General features: G+C 44.2%; 2 protein-coding genes across 2 annotated transcripts in view; one reads left to right on the forward strand and one right to left on the reverse strand.

Moving 5' to 3' along the window:
- The window catches only part of RIBC2 (RIB43A domain with coiled-coils 2), a 52893-nt gene extending 50771 nt beyond the window's left edge, over positions 1 to 2122 (reverse strand). The window contains exon 1 of the mRNA XM_082255761.1: positions 1904 to 2122. Coding sequence (XP_082111887.1) covers positions 1904 to 2020 — 117 coding nt within the window. The 5' untranslated portion in view covers positions 2021 to 2122. The remainder of the gene's footprint in view (positions 1 to 1903) is intronic.
- Positions 2123 to 2278: 156 nt separating this feature from the next.
- The window catches only part of SMC1B (structural maintenance of chromosomes 1B), a 512286-nt gene continuing 489767 nt past the window's right edge, over positions 2279 to 24797 (forward strand). Inside the window, exons 1-2 of the mRNA XM_082255760.1 lie at positions 2279 to 2401; positions 9605 to 9793. Of these exons, the coding sequence (XP_082111886.1) occupies positions 2293 to 2401; positions 9605 to 9793 (298 nt within the window). The 5' untranslated portion in view covers positions 2279 to 2292. The remainder of the gene's footprint in view (positions 2402 to 9604; positions 9794 to 24797) is intronic.

Genomic DNA, 24797 nt, shown 5'->3' on the forward strand with positions numbered 1-24797 from the left:
TCTCTGTGTTCATCCAGCAAGTCCACCTCCACACAGTTAGAAAGCACCCCCTAGGGACACATTTACCCTTTGATCGCCCCTGGTGTTAACCCCTTCCCTGCCAGTGTCATTAGTACATTAACAGTGCATATTTTTAGAACTGATTACTATGTCACTGGTCCCCCCCAAAAGTGTAAAAAATGTCAGTTAGGTGTCCGACCTGTCGCAATCCCACTAAAAATCGCTAATAGCCACCATTACTAGTAAAAAAAAAAAATACAAATGACATAAATCTTTCCCCTAGTTTGTAGACGCGATAACCTTTGCGCAAACCAATCAATACAGTATACACTTATTGGGATTTTTTTTTACCAAAAATATGTAGCAGAATGCAAATTTACCTAAAATGATGAAAAAATTAATTTTTAAAATTTTTTTTATTGAGAATGTTTTATAGCAGAAAGTAAAAAATATTGTTTTTTTTTTTTCCAGAATTGTCGCTATTTTTTTTTGCTTATAGCGCAAAAAATAAAAATTGCAGAGGTGATCAAATACCACTAAAAGAAAACTATTCGTGGGAACAAAGCACATCAATTTTATTTGGGTATAGCGTTGCACGTCCGTACAATTGTCAGCTTAAGTAACGCAGTTGCGTATCGCAAAAAATAGCCTGGTCATTAAGGGGGTAAAACCTTCTGGTCCAGAAGTGGTTAATGGCACCCCAAACGCTGCTAGCAAGCGCAGGTTTTGACATGTGACAACGCACCAAAAGCGAATTGTAAAAAAAAAAAAAAAAAAAAAAAAAAAACGAAAGAGAGTGTGACCTTCTTTGGCACGCTTGGTGATCGTAGGGCGACCCGTGTTCACGCTACGCCTAGTGTGAATGGGGCTGATGTGCGACAAATGCGGGGAAATAAACACACCTGCACGTTGCGCAGTTGCAGGTGGGGCCTTGGCTCCTTTCACACAGTGTGTCCGTCAAACGGACTCCGCTTTTCTCAGCGGGGGATCGATCCGCCGATCCCCCGCTGAGCAGGAGAATGACAGCTGCGTCTCCGCACTGTGTGCGGAGACACAGCTGTCACAGCCCCATAGATCTCTATGGGGGAATCGGATGGGAAGAGACCGCCGGTTTCCATCCGTCCAGATTTGACGGATCGGATGTCAGCGGACATGTCTCCGCTGACATCCGATACCCCATAGAGATGCATGGGGGGACCGTTCAGATCCGCCAAAAAAATGGACAGGCGGATCTGAACGGTCCGCCGGTGTGAAAGGGGCCTAAGGGCTCTTTCACACGGTCCGCCTCCGTAGGCGGATCCGTGCTGCTCAGTGGGGATTGATCCGCGATCCCCGCTGAGCCGGCGGATGACAGCTCCGTCTCCGCTTGCAGTCCGGAGAGGGAGGGGTCACAGCCCCCGCTGCCCTCTATGGGGAATCGGATGAGAGCGGACCGCCTGTCCGCTCTCATCCGATCCCCAGGACGGATGGAAAATAGGGTTTCCATCCGTCCGGATTTCACGGACAGGATCGGATGCGGATGGCAGCGGGTGTCAGAGGACATGTCACCACTGACATCCGCTGCTCCATAGGGCTGAATGGGGCATCTGATCAGATCCGCCTAAAAAACTGACAGGCGGATCTGATTGGAACGCCTGTGTGAAAGAGCCCTTACAGTGCTAGTTCACCTAATGCACTGAGGACAGACAGGGCCTCTTTAAAAAAATAAAAATGAGCAGCTGGAGCTGGGCTTAAATTATGACTGTTGGCTGGAGTGATCCTTTCACTTTCTATGCCAATAATGAGAACCGAGGAGGAGATCTCCAGCACCTGGGAACCAGGGACTAGGGGGCAATGGCCGGGCTGAGGGCTGCAGCTCAGTCAGGTGATGAAACCCCCCCAGTCTGTGCCCAGGCATCCTCACCCCGACGGTCCGGACTCTGGCGTCGAAGACTCGGCTCTGCCTTTGCAGCTCGGCATCCCTTCTCCTCTGCAGCACGGCGGCCTCCTTCAGATCCACGGGCACATCCAGCTTGTACATGTCTCCCGTCTCCCGGCAAGATCCTTCCACAGCGTCTCACACACACCAAAACACAAACGGTTGCTCGGCAACGCTGGCTGTGCGGAGAGAAGGCGTGACGTTTCCGCGCTAGCGCTGTCTCCACCGCACTACACCCCACTTCTCGCGAGATTTCTTTCCACACACAGGAGTTGCTATGCGAGTATTCGCGCTTGATTCTCGCTGCCGCTCTGTGAGGGAAGGGAAGTCCGCGGGCGGGAAAAGTTTGTGCTGCGGATCGGTTACCGGAGAACATGGGTCACCTCAGTCACCTCGTCCTGCAGAACTTCAAATCATGGCGAGGCCGTCAGGTCATAGGGCCCTTCAAACGGTTCAATTGTATCATTGGCCCCAATGGTTCAGGTAAAGGTTCAACAAATGGCCATGACAGGCCTGTGGTGTGGTCAGGGGAGCTACTGAGGAGACAGGGAAGGCCTGTCCCTACAAATGGTAGTCCCCGAAATAACCTTTCCTTGCCCCTCATTGAGGAGACAGGGAAGGCCTGTCCCTACAAATGGTAGTCCCCGAAATAACCTTTCCTTGCCCCTCACTGAGAATGAGCAGGAACCCTCCTGAGCCAGGAAACCGATGCAGGGCTCCATGAAGCATTTCTCTCTATAGCAGGGATCCCCAAGCTATGGCCCTCCAACTGTTGTGGAACTACACATCCCATGAGGCATTGTAAAACTCTGACATTCACAGACATGATGGGAATTGTAGTTCCTGAACAACTGGAGGGCCATAGTTTGAAGACCCCTGCTCTTTAGTGCCGGTGTTCCGTGAGAAAACCATACCCTCGTCACTTCCGGAGGGTATGGATTTTTCACGGTACTTTAACTTGCGGCGGTTACATTAGAACAGCTCCTCTGCATCATGGCTCATGTCCGCTCCTTCCCCTGTCACTTCCCTGATCTCCGTTAATAAATATAAAAGCGGATCACGGAGCACAGATACATCTGCCGCCGCTTTTATATTTATTAGGGGAGATCAGGGAAGTGACAGGGAGAGGAGAGGAGATGATTGATGTTGCAGCAGAACTGTTTTAATGTTACCGCCGCAAGTATTAGTGCCGTTAACATATCATACCCTCCGAGCATGCGCACTTGTTAACTTTCTTGTTCAATCACGTCTCCGGGCGTGCGGTGCGTCTCCATGTGCGGTGCGAATTTCAGCCATACACTTTGTATGGCTGAATTCACACCGCATCCGCAATAAACTCGCACATGAGGCTTTTTTTCATCCGCAGCAGAATTGGATCGCATAGTGGTTCACACTAGTGCAATCCGATTCTGTGCGAACATACAGATCGCACTGCGATATGCGATCGCAACTGGGGGTGTTGTTAACTTTTAATTGACACTCCCTGCGTATCGCCTATGGCAGTGTGAACTGCCAGAGGTGCGGATGCGATGTGGGATCACGCTGCATATTTGCAGCGTTCCCGCATCGCACAAATGTGAACCGGGACTTAGAGTGTACATGTCTCAATCCAGAGCACCAAGTGTCATTTCCGCCTGCTGCCTTTTTCCTCTATCAGCATGAATCACTTCTGACAAGTTTTCCTGACAAAATAGTGACAGGTGAGGGATCTCCAGCTGATTTAGCCTCAGCCCTGTTCCCGTGTGCTGTGTCCCTTCTCTTCACTCAGCTCTGCAGAGTGTAACTTCAGCTCTCTGCCCCCTTTTTTCTGACAGCTCAGACAAGCTTCACATATTGTACACTTTATATGGATATAGAGAAGAGAAAACTGCAGACAAACAGGTACAGCTTACAGTATGTAGGAGGATTAGTTTGTATGATCTGAGGCCAATCACTTCGCTGGATATATGTAATACAATTACATTCACTTTATCCTTTACAACCACTTTGTGTATATGAGCACTTAAGCAGACCTCACTGATATTACTTTACACAGGTGGCCATAGATTGACTTAAAGAGGAAGTAAACCCTCCTCTGTAACTTGTACCTATAGGTAAGCCTATGATAAGGCTTACCTATAGGTACTGTAAATATCTCCTAAACATGCACAGTTTAGGAGACATTTACATTGCATGCAGCCAGTGACGTCACTGGCGCATGCGCTCTGAAGGAACGGCCGCTCATGCTGTTCCTTCAGAGCTCCGTGCCGTGACCGTCGGCTCCCGCGCATGTGCGCGGGAGTGACGTCACCACGGCTCCCGCCAATCAGATGACCGGATGCCGCGATCCCGGAAGACGGGCGACTGGATATGTCACCCATCATAGAGGTGAGCGGACGGCACGGCGGGGGCTCGTTCTAAGGTAAGTATTTCATAATGAGCTAGTATGCGATGCATATGTGTCTCTCTTGCAGGTTGCAAAAAGAAAAATATTTTTTTTGGGGGTTTACAACCTCTTTAAGAGCCGGTTCACACTACCACGACCAGAAAGTCGCCCCGTGACTTGGAGACTTGTTTAGAGACTTGTTTAGAGACTTGTGCACTACTTTGAAGAGACAGGCGACTTTGTCTGTGGGGAATGCCTGGCTAATCTCTTTCTTCTTCCTGGAAAGTCTGATCACAAGTCGCTTCAATTAAGGTAAGGAGGCGACTCCCATTGAACTATATGGGACAGTCGGATCACAGGTCGCCTCAAAGTAGTACAGGACCCTTTTCTGAAGTTGGAGCGACTTCAGTAGTGCCAATTAAGACGGCACTGATTGATTAACATTGCTTTTGTTATGTCAAGCGACCTGGGGCTACACAAGTCGCCTCACAAGTCGTGCTAGTGTGAATGGGCTCTAAGGCTTGTTCAGAAGGGGCCAGCCAAATTTGGATCCATGAGTGACAGAAATCGATCCTTTGAATGACATCTGTGGAATGGTTGTCTTGGAATTTTACCACTTAAGCCCCGGATGATTTGGCTGCTCAAAGACCAGGGCCTATTTTGCGATTTGGCACTGCGTGACTTTAACGGACAATTGCGCGGTCGTGCAACACTGTACCCAAATGAAATTGACGGCCTTTATTTCCCACAAACAGAGCTTTCTTTTGGTGGTATTTGATCACCTATGCGATTTTTACTTTTTGCGCTATAAACAAAAAAACAGCGACAGTTTTTAAAAAATATTTTGCACATTTTTTTTATATGAAATTCCCACCCAAAAAATTTAAAAATCTAATTTGTTTAACATTTTAGGCCAATTTGTTTTCTGCTACATATTTTTGGTAAAAAAAAATCGCAATAAGCGTATTTTGATTGGTTTGCGCAAAAGTTATTGCGTTTACTAACTACGGGAAAGATTTATGTCATTTTCATTGTTTTTTTTAACTAGTAATGGCGGAGATCTGCGATTTATTTTTTTATTTTTTTTTTAATTTTATTTTTTGTGGGACTGCGACATTGCGGCGGACAGATCCGACCCTTGACTGACATTTTTGACACTTTTGGGGGTACCAGTGACATTACTACAGTAATCAGTGCTATACATATGCACTGTTACTGTAAAAATGACACTGGCAGGGAAGGGGATAACTTTATTGGTGATCAGTGGGTTAAATGTATCCCTAGGGGCGGGATTCTAAGTGTGGGGGCGTGGCTTGTGATGTAACCACAGAGACATACATAGAAGGATCGTATAGTCTCTGCAGTTACATCAGGGAGAATGACAGGCGGCTTTGTTTACATCAGCCGTCCGCCTTTCTCCCTCTCCAGCGGGAGATCGCGGGTGGCCGGCGGACATCGGAGCCGCCGGTCACTCACGCGGGGATGTCAGGGAACGAGCGGGGGCGGGAGCACACCTGCGGGGGCGGGAGCACGCCTCTGGCTGTGCACGCTCGCCCCCTACAGGCTTCTGGGTGAGCGACGTAGCCCTACGTCGGTTTGCCCAGGAGCGGCTGACCGCCGCAGTAGATAGTCGTGCGGTGGTCGGCAAGTGGTTAATCCTTTGAATAACTTTACAAATGATACGGACAACTTCTAATATAATATTTCAACTTTTATTACATTTTTCCCAAAAAATACTTCAGTGTGGTTGAAGTTTTTACAGTATACAAAAATGAAGTGGCAAAAATAAAATGTAAAAAGAGAAAAGTTTCTGCGCTAAAGATAAAATTATATAAGTGAAATGGCATACAAGCAAAGCAGCTGGCACTGATCCATAGAAAACGATCCAGTAAATATATGCAAAAATGTGCAGCGCTAAAGCAACAAGTGACATAAAATCAATAATATGACAAAAAAAATTGCGCGCACAATCAAACAGAAGGGACAAATAGTCCTCAAAAGTAAAAGTCCATGAAATAAAAAAAGGTGAAAAGAAAGGGGTTGACCTAAACGTGAATAAAATAAAGTTCTAATAATAAGGTTCTACACCCGGAGTGCACCACAAGTCCCAGCAAGTATCAGATGTTCCAAGTGGTTCCTTCAGAGACAGCAGGAAATGACACCCGTGTGTGAAGGGATAAGAGGGCTGCTTACCAGAGGTCCATAGCCATTCAAACTAATGAATTGGCCCCAAACAGCAATAGGCATTGGCACTGGTACAGGGTCCCGAGCAAGCACTGTTCACATCCCAGATAAATATTCCTCAAATCCAGTAAGGCACCAAATAGGATCAATTGTGAATGGCATTTAAATGAAAAATAGAAGGGGGGGAGACACATAGCGTAATCCAGTAAAAACAATGGGAATGCTTTATTAAAATAACACAAAAGGAAGCACAAACGATCGCGTAAAACCAGATTCCAAAGGTTAGTAGGAGGATCTCAGCGTCCCGTGTCCTCACTGGTACAAACAAAGCCGGCACGAGCAGGGGGCGTGTTGACGTCACGTCTGACACTTCAACGCCTTTTACGCATGCCGACGTATTTCCGTAGTCAACGTAATCTATTACCTTGACGCGTCATTGCGGCACTAGATCAGTGTATTCTAACAGTAACAGTCCCCACTGTCAAATACAATAACAGCGGGGGATTCCTTCATCCACCCCATTATGTGGATGGGGGATTCTGTTTGCTTTTATTCATTTAGACTGCTGGCTGATTAAATAAATGGTCAGTCTATGGCCAGCCTAATGCTCTACCCCCCCCCCCCCCATATCCCAGGAAGCTCTGTTTCTTCACAGCAGCTAGGGGAGGGTGGTATGTCATTTAGGGCCAGCCATCTCTCTTTTGGCTTAGACAGCCTTTCTCCTAATGCCGCGCTACAGGTCTGCTGTGTAGATTATGCCGGCACTGGACCCTGCTTGTGGCTGCAGATTACAGCAAAAGAACTCTGGATTGGCTGGGCCAGAGCATATGATTATTTAGCACAAGAGATAGGAGAAGAAAACAAAATTAACATTGAGGTTGGGAGTAAAGTTCCTCTTCACTGGAAGGGTGCAGACTCCTCCCTGCTAGAACTAAAGCCAGCTACAGATGGCGCAACTTTCCTTCCTTCATCTACTGGTTGCAGGAAATAAAATTGCTTGATTCACTTAACACAGTCAGTGTTGATGGGAAAATCCTTCACTCAGAGCTATTGTGCTCACTTGGAACGGCTCCCCGTTCACCAGAGAAAACACAGTGATTATTGCTAGCGGTTATAGCCGCTGGCAGTAATCGCATCCAAATTCCGAAAGGCTGGATTTACCCAATCAGACTGCCCATACATGGTTCAAATCCTAGCTGGTCTCTGCTGGATCGGCCGACAATTGAACTGTCTCTGACTGGCTTAGTGATTATAGGCAACTATTTTATTTTTTTTGGTAAAAATAAAAAACGTTATACTTGCCTGCTCTGTGCAGTGGTGTGGAGGTCTCCCAAGCCGCAGCTCTGCGCGTCCATTCAGACACAGAGCTGTGGCTCGGCCCCGCCCCCTCTCTCTTCTTACTAGCTGTGATTGACACCATTTGGAGCCAATGGCTCTTGCTGCTGTCTCAGCCCTTGAGAAGGGAGAGTCCCCGGAGAGCCGCAGCTCTTGTGCACATAGCTGGATCGGGATGGGGCTCAGGTAAGTATTAGGGGAGGAGCTGCTGTACAGAAGAAGCTTTTTATGAAGGTAAAAAAATCTTGAGCCTTTAGAACCATGTTAAAGCTGTTTGTAGAAGATATGACGTATTGGTGTGACTGATACTCCTGCTGAACTAAGAGAAGAAGCTCCAAGGGGGATGAGATGTGAGGGTTACTACACTACTACAGAGTTAAAAGTGTTTCTGCAGCATTGTCAGATGTGCCACAGGAAGGGCAATGCTGGCATGGTCAACAGGAAAGAAGTTGGGAATTTAGTTTGGATAATGTGGGGAATGGTGGCATCTATCAACTGGGGGGTTTTTCATTTTCTTCCTGCCCAGTAGAACAGAAACTGAAGGAAATCTCTTAGACACTAGTCACTGGAGCAGGCTTGCCCCATGGGAAGTTTTCTCCTTCATTGCTGTTATGGTAACCATTTCAAATTTAGGATAAATTTGGGATTTTGCTTCCCTTTTCGTTTCTGTGGCAATGATCAGGAGGGCAAATAGGGTACACGGACAGCAATAAAAATAAACTTTGCCTTTTATATCTTAGGCCCATAATCCTTTTCCCTTATTCTCTAACTTGCACTTAGTTTTTGTAAAATTGACTTGCACTGTATGAAACCTACTGGACATTTCCAAAAATAAGTTTGTAAAAGAACACTATGAAAAGAGTCTGACCTTTCCTCACACTATTTAAAGTAGAATTCCAAGTTTACTTTGCTGTAATATAATGTAGTAGCAATAGCCACATACAGTATTGTGGAGCAGTGTCCAGCAGCATTGCGAGCAACTTCTCAGCTGCCAGAACTAAGCAAATTAACCTAAATGCTTCTCTGCCATTGAGGTGAAGCCTTGCAATTTTATAAATGAATCAATCCATTAATTGGCCGAGCCATGCACCTCGGCCAATCAAAGGAGTCCTTGTTTACATTGATAATGTTAGGGGAATTTACTTTTATTTTCTTTCGGAGCGATGCTTTTTGTGAGGCTTACTATATGTAGGTGATTCTGCAAAATTATAGCACAGTATACACAGCAGTTGCATCAGTTAGTAATGGAAATATTTAATCTGGGCCAGCTTGGCTATTTAAAGGGTAACTCCACTTTTGTGATGACAAAAATAAAAAAATAAAAAAGAGTATACAATTACTACAAACCATATATTAATTGAATGTTATTTTAAAAAAATTCTTTGTTTTGGCTCGATTTATGTCTTTCTGCCTGGGATTCACTCTATGGACTACAAGTAGTCTGCAAATTTTGGTTTTATCTCTTCCGGGCACTTTATTGCTACTCTGTGGACCCGAGCAGGCGTTTAGCTACTTGGTTTTGAATTCAGTTAGGGTGTGTAGTCTATGCTATTGTCAAATTGTTTTTAAATTCAATAAAAAAAAAAAAAAATTCTACTTTATAACTTAAAAAAATCAAAAAAGTTTGGGTATTGGATACATATGCTTTAATCTTTCCCACAGACTGACTCAGCTGAAACATTACTGCTGCATGTAGAAGTGCTGGTTTATTTGGAACAAATTTCCTATAGGGATATTATTTTACAGTTTGATCAAGAAATATATACACACCATCTTACACTTTTTTTTTTTTTTTTTTTTAGGAAAATCAAATTTGATGGATGCACTTAGCTTTGTGATGGGTGAGAGAACGTCTAATTTAAGAGTGAAGAGTGCTCGAGAGCTTATTAGCGGAGCTAATGTAGGGCGGCCTGTCTCTTCTACTGCCAGTGTGCACTTGGTTTATTGTGATGAGAATGGAGAGGAAAAGACGTTTTCGAGGATGATTGTAGGTATGAAAACAAACATTACTGATGTAAGGCCTCATGTACACAGGACATTAGAAAAAACGAGCAGAAAAGCCACTACCAACGCCAGGAAAAAATGGCTGTAAAAACACGCTTTTAATAGCTTTTTGCATTGGCTTTAATGCACTTTTAGCGGCGTCGGCTTTTAGCAGCATTTCTCTGCCTCTATTCAAAATCAATGGTTCCCTATCAGGGTCTTAACTGATCTGAATTTCATCCCATTGATTTGATTAGAAGTCTCATCCAAGTTGGATCATCATGATCCGACTTGTGGTGCAAATTGTGCCCTGAGGATCTTAAAGAGGAACCCCAAGCCAAAATGGAAAAAAAAAAAAAAAACGCCCCCCCCCTTCCACCCAAAAGCCTATACCAGGCTCTTCGGTCTGTAAACTACAGTCCTGAACGCGATTTATCTGCTTTCAAAAAATGTCGGTAAACTCAACTGCCTCTAAACTACTATAAACGATTGAGTGGACATATACACATAAGATAACATTGAGGAGAGTTCAGGGGCTGCTGAAAAAAATGCCCAGCTGCTCCTAAACGTGAGTTTAGCAGCTGCTGGCTTAATACTTATTGCAACACAGAGTATTATCTGCTATTTCTGCATTTATTAGATGTTTCTTGTGGAAAATAAATGGTAATGGAACTGCTAAAATGAAATCATTTATGGGTTGAAAAATGTATTATAAAACCGAAGTATGCCTTACAAGCTGTTGTGCGTTTTATTTGTTTTATATTTACCGGTAGGTATAAAGTGACCATTTTAGGCCAGGTTCACACTGCTCCAACATGGCAGCTGGACAAATTCCGATCAAACTTTGCCCTATGACTCATGTCCGACTTCCATGCAGCTTCAATGAACAGGATCCGACTTTGATCTGACAATACCAGGCCCTTTGAGTCTTGTATGATACTTGAGGGGGGTAGCCCCATGCCAAAATGAAAAAAACAAAAAGCCCCTAGATCCCCATCTCCCCCCACCATGTGAATGAGTATGGAGTATATTGTACCCCTACTTATTCACCCCCAAAAAAGCAGTGTAAATAAAGAGATGGTTTTGGACAAATCCTTTATTAACCACTTTCAGACCGGAGGATTTTCCCTCTTAATGACCAGGCCACTTTTTTCAACTTGGCACTGCGTTACTTTAATGCCCCATACACACGTGCAGATTATCTGCAGACTTTTGTCTGCAGACTTACCAAAACCATATAATATGAGGTCAAACCTAAACACTTTCAATTTGTATGCAATCCGGCAGGCCCTTGCACTACATAGAAAAGGTAAGTCTGCAGACAAAAGTCTTCAGATAATCTGCACGTGTGTATGGGGCATAACTGACAATTGCACGGTCATGCAATGCTGTACCCAAAATAAATTTACGTCCTTTTTTTCCCACAAACAGAGCTTTCTTTTGGTAGTATTTTATCACCTCTGCCCTTTTTATTTTTTTGCGATATTAATAAAAAAAGAGCGAAAAATCTTGAGAAAAAATGACATTTTCTACTTTGTCTTTTAAAAAATATCCAATATACTCAATTTTTGTCATATATTTTGGCCAAAATGTATTTAGTTACATGTCTTTGACAAAAAAAATCGCAATAAGCGTTTTTTTATTGATTTGCGCAAAAGTTATAGCGTCTGCAAACTATGGTGTAAATACTGGAATTTATGCAGCTTTTACTTTCTGAATGCCTATCTAGTGCTAAAATGGCAGTGCAGTACAAAAGCCCCCAAATTACCACTTTTTGGAAAGTAGACATCCTATGGAATGTCCTGAGAGGCATGTTGAGCCCACTGAATATTTCATTTTTTTGTCACAGGTGTTTGAAAAATTACTAAAAAAAAAAAAAAAAAAAAAAAAAACACTTTTTTTTTTACACAAAGTTGTCAGTGAAATGATATATTGCTCACGCATGCCATGGATATATGTGTAATTACACCCCAAAATATATTCTGCTGCTTCTCCTGAGTACAGGGATACCACATGTGAGACTTTTTGGGAGCCTAGCTGTGTACGGGCCCCCGAAAACCAATCACCTCCTTCAGAATTTCAAAGGGCGTAAATTTCTCATTGCACTTTCTCACTGCCTATCACGGTTTCAGGGCCTTCAAAACTGTGATAGGTAGTGAGGAGTGAAATCAACAATTTACGTCCTTAGAAAGCCTGAAGGTGGGGATTGGTTTTCGGGGTCCTGTACGCGGCTAGACTGCCAAAAAGTCTCAAACATGGGGTATCCCCATACTCGGGAGAAGCAGCAGAATGCATTTTGGGGTGACATTTCACATATACCCATGGCATGTATGAGCAATATATCATTTAGTGACAACTTTGTGTAAAAAAAAAAAATAAATAATAATTTTCCTGAAACTTGTGGCAAAATAGAAACTATTCCATGGACTCACCATGCCTTTCAGCAAATAGCTTGGAGTGTCTACTTTGCAAAATGGGGTAATTCGGGGGGGTTTGTTCTATCTTGAAATTTCAGGGCCTCCGAAACTGTGACAGGTAGTGAGGAAGTAAAATAAGCAATTTACGCCATTAGAGAACATGAAGATGGTGATTGGTTTTCGGGGTCCCGTACACAGCTAGGCTCCCAAAAAGTCTCACATGTGGTATCCCTGTACTCAGTAGAAGCAGCAGAATGTATTTTGGGGTGCCATTTCACATATACCCATGGCAATATATCATTTAGTGACAACTCTGTGTAAAAAAGAAAAAAAAAAACAAATTGTAATTTTTCTGAAACTAAGGGCAAAATATAAAATACTCCATGGACTCAATATGCCTCACAGCAAATAGATTTGGGTGTCTACTTTCCAAAAAGGGGTCATTTGGGGGGTGTTTGAACTGTCCTGGCATTTTATGCTCAATCTTAGCCACACATCACCCACTCTTCTAACCACTTGAAGACCAAGCCTTTTCTGTGACTTTTTGTTTACATTAAAAAATATATATTTTTTTACTAGAAAATTTGTTGTTTATAGTAGGAAAATGGAAAATGTGGGTGAAGGTGTAAGGTAGGGACGGACTGTCCCTGGGAAATAGAATGATAATGAAGGAATGGGTTGTGAAGAAAGGGAAACTATATTCTCTTGGTATTTTTGCATACTTTGTATAAAAAGAGAGAAATGAGAATTGTTAATATATTTTATACCTTCAATAAAGTTTATAAATGGAAAAAAAAAAGAAAATTACTTTGAACCCCCAAACATTATATATTTTTTTAAACCAGAGGCCCTACAAAACAAAATGGTGGATGTTGCAATTTTTTTTGGTCACGGTATTTGCGCACAGATTTTCCAAACGCAAATTTTTGCGGGAAAAAAAAAAAACACTTTCTTTAAATTTAATGCACAAATACACTATATAATTCCTAATTGTTTGGTAAAATTGAAAAAGATTATCTTATGCCAAGTACATAGATACCAAATATGACATGCTTTAAAAATTGCACACGCCCATGATGCGACAAAATAAATACGTATATTTTTAAAAGCCTTTAAAAGTCTTTACGGGTTACCACTTTGGACTTACAGAGGAGGTCTACTGCATGAATTACTGCCCTCGACCTGGCGTTTGCGACGATACCTCACATGCATACTGCAATTGCTGTTTACATATGACACTAGACCGACGCTTCCGTGCACCTTTGTGCGCAAGCACGGGGGGACAGGGGTGTTTGAATTTTTTATTTTTTTTATTATTTATTTTGCTTTTTCATGTTGTTTTGACACCTTTCCTTTTCATTTTTTTTTTTTTTTTTTTTTTTTTTTTTTTATCATTTTTATTATCACAACTCATTTTTATTATCGCAGTGAATTTAAATATCCCCTATGATAACAATCTGTAGTGACAGGTACTCTTTTTTTTTAAAAAAAAATTGGGGTTTTTTAGACTCTAGATGTCTCCTCTGACCTTAAAGCATCTGAACACCAAGATTGGTGTGATAAGATGCTTTCCCAATTTCCCAATGGTGCTGTTTATTTCTGGCGAAACCAAAGTCATGAAATGCTGGTAGCTTCCGGTTTCTTAGGCCATAGAGATGATTGGAGCCATTCTCGTCTCCAATCAGCTCTATGATTAGATAATTGAACCACCGGATGCACTCTCGGGTTACCCGGTGGGTCAGGAGAGCCCGTGACAAACCATGGGGGGGGGGGGGTAGTCCCGGGGGGTAGTCCCGTCCCACTGCTTGTAAAAGCAGTCTAGTGGCCAATTATCCACTAGGATTGCTTTTATATGTAAGCTGACCGCTGGCTGTAAAAAACTATACCAAGATGATGCCTAAATCTGCAGGTATCAACCCGGTATAACCACTCATCCAGCAACGTACCAGTACATTGCTGGTCCTTGTTTGCCATATATTGTAGTTTTTTTTTTTTTTCATGCAGCCTGTGGGCTGAACGAAAAAAAGAGAACCTAACAGATTCCTTCATCCACATCGATCGATGTGGATGAAGAAATATCCACCAGAAAATGTGTAGTATACCCATCATTAGCCGCCCAAAACATCCAACCCACTTTCTAATGATGGGTATACATGACAAGCGCCATGTATACCTAATGTTTTTTTTTTTAACTGCGGTGGTGAAATCCCCTCCTACATAACTGCCATCAGAGATTTCCATATATGCTGAGCGCAAATGCTGTTTGTGTCAGAATATATAAAATCAGTGTAGCAGCTGATGAGTGTACCTGCAAGGCAAACTAGTTAACAATAGAATAGAAATAAAACATTACATTGGTACCTGAAAAGTAAAAAATGGCTACCAATGAAAAACAGTAACCAAGTACAGTAAAAGTAGGAAGAGTAGAAGAGCAGAGTAAGAACAGAAAAATAACTCAAACGACAACTATTTTTGGCTTTTTTATTTTATATATATATTTTTTTTTTTTTTTTTTGTAACTTTTTTTTTTTTTTCTTCAATTGCATCATCCCAGCTTGTGGTCTCTCAAATTGACGATAGTCATCGAACATCTTTCGAGACCCTGTGTAAGTGTGCCCTAGATTGTGCCGTGCTGTACCCTACGCTAATACTCCACTAGTGTGTGGTAGCGTTCGAAACATTCCCCGATGCAGAGACCAGGTTGGCCAGGACAGGTGGGACAACAATAACGGGTGTCACTCCTATATCGGCGCTTACGACAGAAACTGCATCTTTTTTGGGGGTATTTTTGGGTAGGGGTACTCGGGATGGCATACAAAAAATGCCTCTAATGCAGCCGGCTCACTGCATCTGGTAGGGAAAGTTGGGCAGGAGCACCTCCTGGATACGGGTAAGCCCTGATGATCTCAACCTGGAATTTGTAGGAAGGATCCACTTCGTCCTGACGCTTTGTATAGCACAAAAGCGTTCAGCAATGCCAATTGGAATAAACAAACACTTTTTTGTACCAGCGTCTGGCTTTACGGGCAACTAAGTACGGCGCCAAAAGCTGGTTGTTAAGGTCCACCCCTCCCATATTAAGGTTGTACTTGTGGACACAGAGGGGTTTCTCCAAAACTCCAGTTGCCGTATGAATTTGGACCGTCGTGTCTGCGTGAATGGAGGACAGAACGAAAACATTCCGTGTATCCCTCCACTTCACTGCAAGCAATTTGTCAGTTTTCAAGCAGGCTCTAGCTCCCCAACTAAGACAGGAATCTACAAGCCGTTGGGGGAAACCCAGGCGATTAGGTCGCACGGTGCCACATGCACCAATTTGTAATTCGAGCAGGTGACTAAAAAGTGGCACGCTTGAATAAAAATTGTCCACGTACAAATGGTACCCCTTTCCGAATAAGGGTGACACCAAGTCCCACACAATCTTGCCGCTGCTCCCTATGTAGTCTGGGCAGTTGGGGGGGGCTCCACAGTGCTATCTTTTCCCTCGTAAACATGGAAACTAACTGAATAGCCTGTGGCCCTGTCACACAGCTTATACAGCTTGACCCCGTATCTGGCACGCTTGCTGGGGAGAAATTGCTTTAAAGCAAGGTGGCCAGATAACTTAATCAGGGACTTATCAACGCAGTCAAATTGTTGGGGGGTAAACAAGGCTGCAAACCGCTAATTGAAGTGGTTTACGAGGGGCCGAATTTTGTGGAGGCGGTCATATCCAGGGTCTCACCGAGGATGACAGAGTTCATTGTCACTGAAGTGCATGAACCGCAGAATTTACTCGTATCTCGCCATGGTAATGCATGCAGAGAACACGCGCATATGGAGGACTGGGTCAGTGGACCAATATGACTGCAGTTCACTCCTTTTAGTTATGCCCATGTTAAGGGATAGGTCCAGAAAAGTTTTAAACTCGGAAACTGTTATAGAATTCCAGCCGAATTCTCTGGCAAGGAACGAATTTGGATGTGTGGCAATGAATTGACCAGCATATAAATTGCTTTGGTCCACAATAGATCTGTAAAGATCTTCCGTAAAAAAAACGGCTCGTAAAAATAAAATAGGGAAATAAAATTGTCGGTTAACACCTGAATTCCGGGTTGGGCAAGTGAATGGGGGAAGTACAGGCGCTGTCGAATCTGGGGGCTGCCAAGCTCTAAATTCTCAGTGGCTGCGGGCCACTACTTCAACTGCACTTATGGGACTCGCCACGTCACAAAGTGTTACTGCAGTGCTGGTATGTCTAGGACCAGGGTGTACTAGGCCGCTGGTGCTTGCCAGTTCACCAGAAGTTTAAGCGGCACTAGTACCGACACTCTGCTGCATACGAGCACCCTGCAATCTTTGCACCTCAGCTGCTCCAGAATGGGGTCGGGTACGCCTGACTTTAGCAGGGACCTCTCCGTTGTCTGAGCTATCTGTCAGGGAGCCACTGCTGTCTACACGCTCCTATACTGACCCTGATTCTGCCAGTGAGGCTTCCCCATCGCTCTCATCTGACATGGTCAGTATCCTGTAGGCCTCTTCACCAGATTACAAAGGTTTGGTAATTTTAGCCACTAATTTAACAGGTACATTAGTGTGACTCACATGTAAAAAAGCACCTGGTTGTCGAGGACTATTTCAACTGCTGCAAAAAAACTGCTAGTGCTAGCAGAGATCAGGCCTGACATGCTACGGTTTGGTGTGTTGTGTTTTTTGGAAGTGACAGTAATCTATTGATTACTTCACTTGCCTGGGTGGGCTGGGCGGAGGGGCTAAACACAGGTGCTGGCAGGTGTCGTGGCCCATCCTGCTAACGCTGTGTTTTGTGAACCCTAAACTATTGGGGACACTAGTATAATTCTGATCAGATCAAAGATATTGATCCGTTCAGATACTATACTAGTAATGGAGGTATATGTGTGTGTTAATGGTAATCAAAGGGTTAAATTATCTTTCTAACTATGCGGTGGGATCTGCGCTGTCCTAGACTGATGCTAACACTAATGTCACCTGTGACACTAATAATAGTGATCAGAAAAAAAAACTGTACACTATAAAAGTGACACTGTGACAGGGCAATGAAGGGGTTAACTGGGGGTGATCAGGGGGTCAAATCTTTATTGGGCGGGGTGGCGGGTACCCTAAATCTATTTGGGACAGAAACTAACTTGCTAGCTATAACTGAAGTCAAAAGGCACACTATTACAGATACACAGAAAAACGCTATATACTGTGTATATATGTATATATACAGTGGGTACGGAAAGTATTCAGACCCCCTTAAATTTTTCACTCTTTGTTATATTGCAGCCATTTGCTAAAATAATTTAAGTTCATTCTTCTTCCTCATGAATGTACACACAGCTCCCCATATTGACGGAAAAACACAGAATTGTTGACATTGTTGCAGATTTATTAAAAAAGAAAAACTGAGATATCACATGGTCCTAAGTATTCAGACCCTTTGCTGTGACACTCATATATTTAACTCAGGTGCTTTCCATTTCTTCTGATCATCCTTGAGATGGTTCTACACCTTCATTTGAGTCCAGCTGTGTTTGATTATACTGATTGGACTTGATTAGGAAAGCCACCCACACACCTGTCTATATAATACCTTCCAGATCACAATGCATGTCAGAGCAAATGAGAATCATGAGGTCAAAGGAACTGCCTGAAGAGCTCAAAGACAGAATTGTGGCAAGGCACAGATCTGGCCAAGGTTACAAAAAGATTTCTGCTGCACTTAAGGTTCCTAAGAGCACAGTGGCCTCCATAATCCTCAAATGGAAGACGTTTGGGACGACCAGAACCCTTCCTAGAGCTGGCCGTCCGGCCAAACTGAGCTATCGGGGGAGAAGAGCCTTGGTGAGAGAGGTAAAGAAGAACCCAAAGATCACTGTGGCTGAGCTCCAGAGATGCAGTCAGCAGATGGGAGAAAGTTGTAGAAAGTCAACCATCACTGCAGCCCTCCACCAGTCGGGGCTTTATGGCAGAGTGGCCCGACGGAAACCTCTCCTCAGTGTAAGACACATGAAAGCCTGCATGGAGTTTGCTAAAAAACACCTGAAGGACTCCAAGATGGTGAGAAATAAGATTCTCTGGTCTGATGAGACCAAAATAGAACTTTTTGACCTAAATTCTAAGCGGTATGTGTGGAGAAAACCAGGCACTGCTCATCACCTGTCCAATACAGTCCCAACAGTGAAGCATGGTGGTGGCAGCATCATGCTGTGGGGGTGTTTTTCAGCTGCAGGGACAGGACGACTGGTTGCAATCGAGGGAAAGATGAATGCGGCCAAGTACAGGGATATCCTGGACAAAAACCTTCTCCAGAGTGCTCTGGACCTCAGACTGGGCCGAAGGTTTACCTTCCAACAAGACAATGACCCTAAGCACACAGCTAAAATAACGAAGGAGTGGCTTCACAACAACTCCGTGACTGTTCTTGAATGGCCCAGCCAGAGCCCTGACTTAAACCCAATTGAGCATCTCTGGAGAGACCTAAAAATGGCTGTCCACCAACGTTTACCATCCAACTTGACAGAACTGGAGAGGATCTGCAAGGAGGAATGGCAGAGGATCCCCAAATCCAGGTGTGAAAGACTTGTTGCATCTTTCCCAAAAAGACTCCTGGCTGTATTAGATCAAAGGGGGGCTTCTACTAAATACTGAGCAAAGGGTCTGAATACTTAGGACCATGTGATATTTCAGTTTTTCTTTTTTAATAAATCTGCAACAATGTCAACAATTCTGTGTTTTTCTGTCAGTATGGGGTGCTATGTGTACATTCATGAGGAAGAAGAATGAACCTAAATGATTTTAGCAAATGGCTGCAATATAACAGAGTGAAAAATTTAAGGGGGTCTGAATACTTTCCGTACCCACTGTGTAAATATATATATATATAGTGTGCAATGTGACAGGGGGTGAAGGGGTTAACTGGGGGTGATCAGGGGGTTGAATCTTTATTGGGGGGATGGCAGGTACCCTAAGCCTAAAACTAACAGTCGCTAGCACTAAATGATGTCACAAGGCACACTATTATAGAAATATAGACAACTGCTATGTACTGTATATAGTGTGCAATGTGACGGGGGGGGGGGGTTTGATCAGGGGTTAAATGTGCCTATATAGGTGTGTGGAAGTGTGCTTTGTGCGGTACTCACGTTTGATCCTCTCTTCTCTCATGCTGGAATCCAAAAAGGATTTGGGGAGGGAAGAGAGGGACATTTCTGTGCCTGTGTTTACATTACACAGGCACAGCTAGGTCTGTGATTGGTCAGGACCGATTAGCAGGTCCAGGCCAAAAATCACTGACCTGGACCTGATGACTGATCTGTTCTGTACCGAATCAGACCATCAGCGGGGCTTGCCTTCTTCCACCGGTGATGTTTTCTGCCTCCGGACTTCCCTCTCTGCTTGCTATCTTTGCCGCCCACCTGGTCCTTCTCAGCCACTGGCTCCCGCAGTTGTCTTCACTGATGTCTGCCTGTTCTTATATAGCCATGGGGCGTTGCCATCCGGTGACATTAGGGGCAGGGTCTCATGGTAAGAGAGACCCTGATGGTCGCCTGATGGCCACGCCCCTTGACTATATAAGAACTGGCAGACATCGATGACACAACTGCGGGTGAGAAGACCGGAGGAAGAAGACACATTGGAGCTATGATGTGGGACCTTCTTCACTTTTAATAAAGGATTTGTAGCTCTATTCTGTCTTTTAAGTCAGATATTTGGAAGTGCTCTGGAGATGTTAGGTGTCCAATTTGCTGACCTTTACTACGCGACCTTAAAGGTCAACCCCATCCAAAATTCAGGCTCCAGTTTAATGTCTTATTGGGTAAATTGACATACTAGCTTTTGTGTCTTTTGGGAGCTCCATTGGGGACATATCTTCACCAAAATACCCTTTACATCAGGGATCCTCAAACTATGGCCCTCCAGCTGTTGCAGAACTACAAGTCCCATGAGGCATTGTAAAACTCTGACATTCACAGACATGCCTAGGCATGATGGGAATTGTAGTTTATGAACAACTGGAGGGCCATAGTTTGAAGACCCCTGCTTTACATTCTTAAAATCCCTTGCTATTGTAAGGCCAAATGAAGGTGTCATGTTAGCATTTACTATAATGTAGACTAAATAGTATACTAACAGATTAAAAAAATGTATTGTTTAAAAAAATATGAGCTTACATTCAATGTACAGCCAACGGGGGAAGACAAGAAATGAAGCCCCACACAGGCCTTCATACATAACATCACCATAGGTGATCCATAGGTCCCAAGTACACGTGAAGAATCCTGACATTTACATTAAACCTGGCCCCACCAATGAAATAGCTTTACCTAGGGGGTCAAACCAGGGGTGGCTGGTGCTCTGTAATTTGGGGGGAGGGGGCGGCAAATCCCCCCTCCCCCCCTCCCCTCATTCGGTCGGTCCTTCAGTCAGTCCGTCAGTCAGTTGGCAGGCGACACGACTCCTTACCTCCTCCTGTCCGAGCCGAGGAGTGCTGGATGGCTGAGCCGCTGTCCTCCTCCTCCAGCCGTGTCTTTTCTGCCTCTTCCTGGCCACTGGCCAGTAAGATCGCTTCTCCTTTTGGCCAATCAGGAAAGGGGTCTCACAACCCTCTTCTGATTGGCTGGGAGCAAAGTCAGTGTGACAATAACGAATATTCATTCGCTATTGTCTTACAACTGGGTGGGCTCAGGGGGCAGTGCTCTGCCCCCCAGAGCCCACCCTTTTAAGCCTATTAGAGCCTCTGGCTGTAATCACGTGCTTCCAAAAAAAAAAAAAATCCCCATTGGAATCCATGTGTCTGATGCACCGCATGTAGATTAGGGGGCCGGACGCATGAATAGGGGTGGCAGCGCCCCTGTGCCCCCAATGGACGGGGCGCCCCTGGGTAAAACCATACTAGACCTAGGGCTGGGCGATATGGCTGAAAACTATATCACGATATCAGTGTTTCATATCGGTCGATATCGATAATTATTGATATTTTTTTATTACCCATTTAAAATAAGGACCAGGAGAAAAATGTTACATTTAAACATTTTTATTTTAAACTTAACCTTCCTCTGAGTCTGATCATAATAATCCCCTCAGTTCTTAAGACAATAAAATGTCAACACAACCATGTAAAACTCAAATAATTAAAATGTAAACATAAGTCTCAATGAACACTTAACAATTATCTTACATTTAGGTGCAAAATGAAAGAAAATGTAAGAAATGCTTAATAAAGTGTAATAAAATAGTGCAAACTGTTAAATATAAACAGAGAAACCTGAGAATTTAGTGCAAGTTTAGTGCTAGGAGCCTGGTTCACTTGCTGTTCACCTTCTGGTGAATAAAGTGTTTAGTTTCTACCGCATGACAGAACAGACCCATCCCAAAAACACACATTGCATCAAATATGTGTAAAAACAAAAAAAAAACGCACCAACCAACTGCAACCTGCATAGGCTGTAAGTTGAAACTAACATGTTCCAAAAGGTGAACTTGGCCTGTAATTTGGGCCAAGCTGGCCCTAACAAACCACTTTAAGGCTAGCTAGCCGCGAATAGCTGCGACCTATCATTCCAGTTAACAGGGCCGGCAGCCACATCTAGCCGCTCACAGCTGTGTCAGGATTCAGATTGCCAGTGTGAATGTGGCTGCTGGCTATGCTGTAATGCACTGTAGTAGTAGCAGCCGCTATGTACTGTATGTGCAGTGTTTTGTAAACAAATAAAACTGAGGTAGAGGTACAGTACAGTACATCTGTGTAACATAAAAAACAAACCTACAGTAGTAACATTGTTTGAAATATAAAACCTGCAGAAATATGAAAAAGTAACTCCGTCTTCAAGCTATTCTTACTCTAATCATCATACTTAGTTGAACTATTCAAGAATCAAGTATATTTTAGTCCAGGTTTTGTGCTAGGAACACCAGCTGGTTGACCTTCTCTGGGTCTAAAGCTGCCCTGGTGCATGTAACAATATTACCCCCAGTACTAAAAATTCTTTCTGAGGGGGTGCTGGTGGCTGGAATGCACAAGTACTTTTTCGCCAGCTGAGACAATCTGGGGAAGTTGTGTTCATGTAGCCTCCACCAGTCCAGAGGGTTAGACTCACTGTCTGCATCAGGGCACCTCAGGTAACTTTCCAGCTCGCTCTCCACTTTTTGTTTTTCAGTGAGAGGCAAAGCATCATCATCTTGGCACTGTTTTTTGAAAAAGCTCCCCAATGACTTGCGTTACTTTTTCACGCCCAGTGGCAGAGGTGGTCCACTTGCAGCTCCTCCTTCTGCACCTTGGTCTGCTGCTCCTTCAGAAGGCCCTGCCTGTGATTGTTGGCCCTGGTCTTCATCCATGATCTCAGACACAGCTCTCATTTGAATGGCCCCTACCTTCTCTGGTCTGATGTATTGGCCTTTAAATCTAGGGTCGACAAAGGTAGCCATGTCAAGAAGATCATCTGTGTCAGGGTCAGCATATTTCTCGTCGAGATAAGTCATTATCTTTGTCTTTAGCTCTTTTGTGAGCTCAGTGTCCCCCTCATTAACTTTCAGAAAACTGGAGCGGAAAAGGTGGAGCACAGGCTTCACGTACGAGACCGTCACATATGACTCCCCAGAAAGGGAGTCTGTGAACTCCAGGAGAGGAGTTAAGGCCGCATGCATTGACTCAAGGACATCAATATCCTGCCACGTTGGGATCAGGTGCCTGTTGTTTTTGTCAGAAGACAGAACTTCAATGATGGCCTTTTGTTGCTCTAGGACCCTTGCCACCATCTTTTGTCTTGAGCCCCACCTGGTTAGTGACTTTGTGACCAGCTGGTGTGTGGGAAGATGGAGACGTTCCTGTGCTTTAGAGAGCGCACTCTTTTTCTTCCACGAGTAAGAAAAGGCAGATACCACTTTCTTGCACACACCTACAGCCCTCTCCACTCTTTTATCTTTTCCTGCAGCACCTGCAGAAAAACAATGCCAGTGTAAATAACTGATAATAGAATAGATCGTGTACAACATTGATGACGAGCATTAAAATGACAAAGCTACTCCCCAATAGCAGAGTGCAAACGATGGCCAAAACACTGCAGCCGTGTCCAGTTGTTCAGTGAAGTCGCCTTCACTACATTTGCCCCACTGTCTGTGGTGATGCACACCATTTTGTCTTCATTCAGACTCCAGGACAACAGTGCCTCCTTCAAGCCTTCTGCTATCACTTCTTCTGTGTGATCTTCGGGGAAATATGCAGTCTCAAGACATCTGGTTTTCAAACCCCATTCATTGTCGATGAAGTGAATGGTCAAGCTAATGTATGGCTCAGAAGTACGGCTTGACCACAGGTCAGAGGTTGTTGCAAAGTACTTGGCTGACAATATTTCTTGCTGCACAGATTCTTTGCACATTACATACAGTATAGGAATGGCAGTCTTAGAAATGTACTTTCGGCCAGGAATAACATAGCGTGGGTCAAGCACGTGTATGAGCTTTTTATAACCTGGCTTCTCGACAGTGCTAAGCGGAAGCATGTCTTTGGCTATATGATACGCCACTGCCTCCGTTATATCTTTGTACCGTTTAGATTCTTTGTCATAAGGCACTGATGCAGAGTACCTCTCCATGGTGGTCTGCTGCTTGTGCGGTGTTGCAGATGTTGTTGGTTGAATACGGATAATACGGCTGTGCTCCAAAGGATGAGCGCGGCTAAGGTGGTAAAACAAGTTTGTGGTATTACCAGTCTTGGTAGGTACGACGGTCTTGCATAACCTGCAGACGACATTGGTCTGAGTACGGTCAGACTTATAATATCCAAAAAACTGCCATACTGGCGAGCTGACTTTTCCTCTTTTATTTACAATTTCCTCACTCGCTGAGGCACTCATTTTTTGCATTGGTTGCATTAACAAAGGCACTCTCACACTTTTGGTAACCTAGCAACTAGGGCTGGGCAGGGAGGAGAGCTCACTGTGTGGAGGGAGGACTGAGGAGGAGTCCGGAGAAACGCTGCTGTATATGTGTGTCTGACTCTGACCCTCTGACTGTGACACTCTGACTCTGACCTGACAGACCACCCCCAGGGGCCAGGGGCTGTACAGACGCACCGCCCGCTTCCTCTCCCGGCAGCTGACTGACGTCACATCCAGGCCGGGGGAGTTCTCTGTACCGATCATCACAGCGCGCCCGCAGCTGACGTCACATCCAGGCGCGGCGCGAGGCGGTGGTCCGTTACTGGGGAGTTAGGTGGTTACTGTGCAGCGGACTACGAACTGGCTGGACCCCCAGGGCATAAAAAGTACTTTCAAGTTGTAATATGCTAATATCGAACCGGTTATCGTTATTGCTATCGAAAACGGTACTATCGCGATATATATCGATATCGCATTATCGCCCAGCCCTAACTGGACCCACCTAAATATCTGTGGATGATAGGCAGCCCCTATTGGGAAGGATCAATGAAGAGCTCAGGGAAACTGAGCCGCTTCAAGTTATAAATAGAGTTGTAAGAAAGGCTGAAGTTTAGGTAAGCCTTATTTTTGGCTTACCTGTAGGTAAAAGTTAAAAAACAGAGTATACTACCGCTTTAAGAGCAGATTCACATTCAGCCCCATTGGCGACTTGA

This window comes from Pelophylax lessonae, assembly GCF_965119305.1.
Source record: "Pelophylax lessonae genome assembly, chromosome: 4".
In the NCBI taxonomy this organism is placed as follows: Eukaryota; Metazoa; Chordata; class Amphibia; order Anura; family Ranidae; genus Pelophylax; species Pelophylax lessonae.